Source organism: Charadrius vociferus, unplaced genomic scaffold (genome assembly GCF_000708025.1).
Source record: "Charadrius vociferus isolate BGI_N301 unplaced genomic scaffold, ASM70802v2 scaffold1677, whole genome shotgun sequence".
NCBI lineage: Eukaryota > Metazoa > Chordata > Aves > Charadriiformes > Charadriidae > Charadrius > Charadrius vociferus.
In genome coordinates this window covers 57,163-64,255 of record NW_009649298.1, presented here as the reverse complement: position 1 = coordinate 64,255, position 7,093 = coordinate 57,163, and the positions used below count along the sequence as shown (strand labels likewise).

Sequence of the window (7,093 nt, the reverse complement as noted above, 5' to 3'; positions counted from 1 at the left end):
TTGTGCTGGGCTGTGCTGTGCCCGGCGGCTGCAGGAAGGGCGCGCAGGCAGTTATCGCCCCGCCGGGGTGTGCCTGGCGCAGCCCTGGCCCAAGGGCACCCGGTGTCTCCCGCTGCCGCCCAGGAGGAGCCCTGCAGCCCTCCGAACACAGCACCCTCCCCGCAGCCCCACGTGGGTGCCCCGGCTCTGGTCCCTGTCCCCGCACCCCGAGCCCCGCTCCTTTCCGTGTCACGGGACTCCTGCCAAGCTGGGATGGAGGTGGAACAGAGGACTGGGGTTACTGGGCTCAACTGCAACTCCTGCCTCACCGAGATGGGTCTCTTGGGGGAACAGGCAGCTGCCTCACCAACAGCCTCTATAAGCGTGTCCGTATGCATCCAAAACCTGTGACTTGCCTCCTTCCTCTTAGGGGGAATTCTGTTCCACAGCCAGAGCAGAAACTCTGTAATTTCCAGTCTGGATGTGTTTGTGGCCAACTTCTTTCCATTTCTTCTTGTGCTAGCCTTGTCTCAGCTTAACCAGCAGAGCTCCTTCCCCCGGTGTTTCTGCGCCGCCAGGAAACCCTCCCAGCCCCGGTGAAGCCCGCCGGCCAAGCCCTGCAGGGCACGGCTGCAGCGCCTGCGTCACCTCTGCCAGCGCTGCGAAGCTTCTGGTGCAGAGCTGCCGGAGCACAGCGCATCGCACCTCGTGGCACGGCACCGATGTGCCATCGGCTTCGCGGTGCGATACGGGCTCCCTGCCTGCCCTCGTGGTCGCGGCGCTCCATCCCGGCCCCTCTTCCCTGCCCCAGGGGCACAGCTGGACTGCGCGGGAGGACAGTGATATTTCTGATCGCTCTCGGAAAGTCCTGATGTCTCTGGGCAGCGTTTGTCTTTCTCGTGGCTGTACCACGCTGGTGGTGAACAGCCGCCTTGTGACGGACCCCCTTCGCCCGAACCCTTCTCCTCCTTTGCCCCCCCGAGCAGAGCCCGCAGCTGGGCTCGAAATTCTTGTGAGGGGCCTGGGAGACCTCTCGCTTTAACCCAGAGAAGGGAAGGGAGGAGAAATGAGGTTTGGAGGCTAATTCTGGCAGCATCAGGCACGAGAAAGATCAAAAACTGAGGGCAGGAGTACAAGAGAGGAGGGAAGCTGTTGCGTGCATGCTCCTGGAACCCCCTGACAGTCCTGGTTCATGCATACTGCACGTTATTTCTGTACCTACTTAAATTAAAACCAGCCTTGTCTTGCGGACACTGACTGGAGCCAGGCAGTTCTTCTCCCCAGGGGAGAATCCAATTTTCACTCCATCTAGCTCGTGGTTTTGACCTGGAATGACTCTTCTTTTTATATTTAACAAACGCTCCCTCCAAGCCTTGTACCGTGCTGCACTTCTCACGGCAGTGCCTGCGGCGTCATGGCACATACGTGCTCCAAGGCAGGAAGGCAGAAGAGGGCAGACGGCTCGCCTGTGATCCGACTGACCCCCGGCGGAGCCACGCGGGGACCAGCCCGGAGGCAGCGCGAGGCAGAGCCCCGGCACGGGCAGCCCGGCTGGCAGGGGGAAAGGGGAACTCGGTTCCCAGCCCGCGTCTGCGTCCTCCGCACCTTGGGGTTTGGGTCCAGAAATGCCAAGGAAAAGCAACGCACGGGTGCAGGCCGTGGCACGGTGGGCTGGGAAGGGCTCGCAGGAGGGACCCCGACACGCTCAGCCTCTGCCTCTCACCCACCCACCCCCCGAGCCTGTGGACAACCCACCCTGAGGTCCAGCTCTTCCCACCCTCCACAACCGACTCCCTGTAGGGATCATAGAATAGTTTAGGTTGGAAGGGACCTTGAAGATCACCTCATTCCACCCCCCTGCCCTGGGCAGGGCCACCTCCCACCAGCCCAGGTTGCTCCAAGCCCCGTCCAACCTGGCCTTGAACACCTCCAGGGATGGGGCAGCCACAGCTTCTCGGGGCAACCTGCCCCAGGGGATCACCACCCCCACAGGAGAGAATTTCTTCCTCACATCTCACCTCAGTCTCCCCTCTGTCAGTGTCAAACTGTTCCCCCTCATCCCATCGCTCCCCTCCCTGATCCAGAGTCCCTCCCCAGCTCTCCCGGAGCCCCTTTAGGCACTGGAAGGGGCTCTGAGGTCTCCCCTTTTTGGCCTTCTCTTCTCCAGGCTGAACCCCCCCAACTCTCTCAGCCTTTCCTCGTGGGAGAGGGGCTCCAGCCCTCCCAGCATTTTTATGGCCCTCCTCTGGCCCCGCTCCACCAGGTCCACATCTTTGTCTATGTTGGGACCCCCAACATAGGATAACCTGCTCCGGACCCTGTCCATCTCCCACTGGGGCTGGAACAGACCCACCTTGCAGAGCTCAGCCCCGTGCGCCTGGAGTGATGCTGGACCTGCTCTGTCCCATCTCTAGGACCAATGGTTAGTGACAGCTCAGGGATGCTGTGTACTGGTCTGATTTGCAGCTAAAGGCACAATAGCTGCCTCCCAGAGCCGCGTTCCTTTCTGTGCACAGGTCTTGGTGCAGGACACGTCCTTGCTCCCGAGCCTTTCCTACGGACCAGCCTGCCAGTCCTGCAAATAAAGTCTGTCAGAGGCTCAGGAGACACAGCAGGGTCCAGGATGGGAGGAGGCTGAATGGGTTTTGAAGTATTTATTCACTTCTACAGTCCTTAAAAACCTTTCCTATCTCTTTTGAGAGCATTAACACCCATCCCTGGAGGTGTTCACCCATCCCTGGAGGTGTTCAAGGCCAGGCTGGACGTGGCCTTGGGCAACCTGGTCTAGTGGGAAGTGTCCCTGTCTATGGCAGGGGGGCTGGAACTTGATGGAACTTGATCTTCAAGGTCCTTTCCAACCTAATCCATTCTATGGTTCTATGATTAACTGGTGTGACTCACGATCCGTAGCCACCCCGAGTGCTGTACGCTGTGAGCAGCAGCAGGCAGCAGCAATGTTTTGCATCCAATCTTCATGACTCTGTGCTATTCTGGGTGTCACTTTCTCCAGCAAGGGAAGAGACTTCTTCAGGGTTGTATAATTCACGGAGGGCAATGCTGGATTGTTTTGAGCCATCTCGGTAACAGCTCAACACCCGGCATGGCAGTTAGTCACCGCTTCACCAGACATGACGTGCTGTGCCAGCCCAGCGCTCCTGCCCTCGCCCACGGGGAGGTGCGGACAGACTGCCCGCGAGCAACACGGCTCTTTCTTAATCCTGTGACTCCATAGTTAATCAGTCCGAGATAGGCGAGTAAATAAGTCAGTCATTCAAGACCGATGCAGGAAAGGACAAATGTTCTAATAAGCGTAGCGCAGTGTTTGCCTATTACACACCAGATCACACAGGACAGGGAGGAGGGAGCCCTTGCCTGGAGCATTAACTCTTCTCGGGAACCCTCTGCCCCCGGCTCCCGCACATCCCGTGGTCCCCACCGGTGCTGCCTTGCCCGAGGACCAGAGAGGACGGGCACGTTCCCATGCAGCCTGCGCGGTACGGGCATGGGGAATGTGCTTGGCCTCGGTGTGCCCAAGCCCCGAGACGTTGGGATTTGGCCGCTGCGGTGGGTGCGGAGAGGGACAGGTTTATTATTTTCTCATCCTCAGACAAACGAGTGAGATTCCCCAGTGCATTTGGTGGCAGCGCGAGGGACCCTGCTTGTTTGCTGATGCAGTTGGATGACTTCCCCACCTGCAAACAGTGTCCTGAGACCTTTTTGCCCAGAACCCCCGAGGCAAGCCTACCTTCTGCTGTGTTGGGTTTTTTTAACGGCAAATTAAAAAATACTTTCTATCTAAAGCGAAGCCAGAGAGTATTCAACATTTAATAGCAATCAGATTCCTAGAGCAGCGCCCTGACTGAGAAAGCAGCCGCACAGACGGGCTTCCAGGGCTCAGCTCACATTCTACCATCAAAATAAACCCTCAGATTAGATGTACACCCGCTCGCAGAACATTGCTCTGGCAGCCTGCTCCATCTCTCTGGCCCACTGCAGGTCTGCCCTGCGCGGCTCCGGGCGCGCTGTCTGCCGTCGCCTCTCGGGATGGCTTCCGAGGGTCAGGAGCCCACGCAGAAGTTGTCAGACTGATCCTTCGTTTCATTCTTAACCAAAATATAAGCACTGTGCAAATAAAGCAGAGTGTCGGGTTTAGGCCTTTGAATCCTGAAAAGCTGTTGTAAATTAATCCTCCTTGCACTTGCCCAGATGCGCTGTGGCACCGGGAGCAGAGGCTGGAGGGGGGTGGAAAAGCAGTACAGGGTGACTTGTTTTCTTATGAGCTGAATTCCAGCTTTGCACTCCAAATCCCCGTTTTTATAGACTTTTCCGCTGAAGTCTGCTCCTGCCCTGGGCATGCCTGTGTAACCGCTCCTCTCTCTGCATTCCTTAGATTCTTCTTCCGCTGGAGACGCAGGATTGAAGAAGGGGTCTGAGGTCCCTGGTGGAGAAGGGGAGGCGAGGAGGAGGAGGAGGAGGTTTCCCTTGGACTCGAAGCTGCCAAACCAGCAAACCAAACCATGTCACAGGTCATACAAAGCCACGTGTTGCGTGTTGGACAGACCGTGTGTGTTTCCTCACGGGAGGAAAGCAAGAGCTTGCACCCGAGAGGGTACCCGGGCTGCTCCGTGCTGCCAATGAAGTACGTCTACTGCTCCGGGGAGGGCTGGGCTGCCCCGTCCGCGATGGTGCACGCCAACGCACGACGGCTTCCCGGCGGAGCGCTGTACGCAGCCCACCCCCCGTTTGAGCATGTGGCTGCCCAGGCCCAGGGGAAGGGGCAGCGGGATACCTCTTTGGAGAGACCCACTGCCCCGTATCAGCCGAAGGAGGAGGAGGAGGAGACCAGCACGGATCCTGAGGCTCACCTGGTGTCTCCTACCTTGGACATATCGATAGAGACTCTCAACCAGCTGATCCTGGATATCGATCCGACTTTCCAGCCGCTCAGGTGCAAGCCGGTGAAGGATGCGGTCCAACCTGCTTCACAGGGTGATGCTGTTGCCACCAAGAAACAAGATCCAGAGGCAATAGGTGAGGCAAAAGGTGCTGGTCGTGCGGTGGAGCCAGCGCAGCTCGGAGCTGGTGAAACCCATTCGCAAGAGGCAGAGTGAGAGTCCAGGGCAGAGAGCCCGGCCACACGCCAGCCCCAGCGGGCAGGATGAGGCCCTGTGCTTCTGCGGAGGGCTGGGACCGGGCATCGGTGACAGCCCCCACCATCCCCAGCGGGATCGGCATACTGTCTCCTGACATCAGGGCTTCTTCTAAAGGAGCAGGAGAACAGACTGCGTTCCCGGGCTCTCTGCCTGACTTACGTGCTTAGGTGGCCCCACTCTGATCACTTTTGAAACGTCTCGTGTCCAGCTAGCTCAGCGGGATCCAAAAGAAAACAGGGAGAACAGCCTTTAACTCAACCTCACGTTTGTTTCCCTGGGTTTGGAGGAAATGTTTCTCATTAGGAGTGAGACTTGTAGCCCTCAGAAAACGCCCGATCCAAGCTATTACCATCAGTGAGTAGAGAGGCGCTGACCTCTGGAGCGGTGTCTGGAGCGCGCCCGCCCTCGCAGCACAGCCCCGGCTCTACCCGGGGGCAGTGGAGCCTTTCCCAGGGTCATACTTGACCCGTGGAAGCACGAGGATTTGAAGCCAAATTTCCAAAGCCCTGGGCTAAGGTACTGATCGTTACACAACCGCCCCATTTAAATGTTCCCAATCGGCTTGCCAGGGAAATTCTTCTTCCAGGGCTCGAGCACCCCTCCAGCAGCATACCTGGCATACGCAAGGCAGAACATCAGCAGCACATGCCAACCCCCGCTTTCTGCTCTCATGCCTGGGTGCCTTACGTGAACCCTTTTGCAACACTTCTCTGTCATCCCCGCGATCCAAAGCTGTGCTCTGTGCGCTGCTGCCGATCCAAGCACGCTTGCCTGGGGCTCCTTTGCAGCGTGTTGGCTGCTCAACGCGCTCTGCGCAGGGTGACACCGGCAGACGGTGTGTTGCATGCTGCTGGTGCACTGCAGGATGGATCCGTGACGTGTTTAGGTGCCTAAAGATAGAGTCTCTCTGCTTCTGAAAGGCCTTTATTGCCTGTCTGTGTCTTTAGACACGGAAATACCTTGAAAATCTCTCCCCAGGCCTCTTTCCAGAGGAAGGTCAAATGAGAGGATGTTAAAGGCATGAAAAAAACTCCATCCTCCCTGAGCCCTCGTGCAAACGTCTGCACGAGGCACGCGGGGCTGGAGGAGGAGGAGATGTGTGTCTTCAAGGGCACCGACTGCAGCCCTGCAGGTGTGAGGGTCCCGATGCTCGAGCTGGGACGCGGCAAAGCCGGAGTCAGGGGGCACAGGGGCCGGAGCGGTGGGAGCACGCCGTGGGGAGACGGCATCCCTGCTTCCCGCTGGGTGGAAGGGGGTGGCCTTGTAGATACGGTACCGTGACAAAGTGCATGTTCAGCTCTCGGCTGCTCAGACCAGTGTGCGGAGGCATTTAGATGCCTCTCCTTCAGGCATCGCTGGAGGGCTGGAGTCACGAGCAGCTCAGCAGGTAGCGTGCTAGCGGTTTTGAAAAGCTGGCTCCACGTGTGGGACTGAACATCTGGAAATCTGGCCCCGAATTCAGTGGGAAAAGCCTCACTTCAGCTTTCGTTTTCTTTTAACAGCTCTTATTTTTACACGAACTTCCTACCGCTGCACAGCATCCCTGTTCACCCACCTCCCCCCGCTCCAGCCACACCACCGGTGCCTGTGCCGCTGCTCCCCTCTCCCAGCCCGATCCGTGGAAATGCTCCCGCTCGGTTCCTGCCCCCCTTGCCGCCCCTCGCCCGCGCCGGGGAGGGCTGCACAGGGCCCCATTGCGCTTCTGAATCATTCCCACCCCACCGTGTTCTGCCTGAGGTGTCAGTGCCTCGCCAGCGCCGTCAGTTGGTGGGAGGGTTGGCAGGAGACTGACGGTGCCCAGAGCCCAGGAGTGGGGCTTGTCCCTGTCCAGTGGACACCACGAGGAGGGATTTGAACTTAGCAGATGCTGTAGCAATAGGAGACATGTTCATGGCAGTCACTAACTCCCTCTGGTCCCTACATGTTCCTGGAGGAGAGGAGAGGGAGAGGGGGAGAGGGGG

At 58.5% G+C, this 7,093-nt stretch overlaps 1 protein-coding gene across 1 annotated transcript in view; it reads left to right on the top strand.

Moving 5' to 3' along the window:
- Window positions 1-4,661: 4,661 nt before the first annotated feature.
- Window positions 4,662-7,093, top strand: part of TNS4 (tensin 4) — an 11,339-nt gene continuing 8,907 nt past the window's right edge. The window contains exon 1 of the mRNA XM_009889121.1: window positions 4,662-5,010. Within this exon, the coding sequence (XP_009887423.1) occupies window positions 4,662-5,010 (349 nt within the window). The remainder of the gene's footprint in view (window positions 5,011-7,093) is intronic.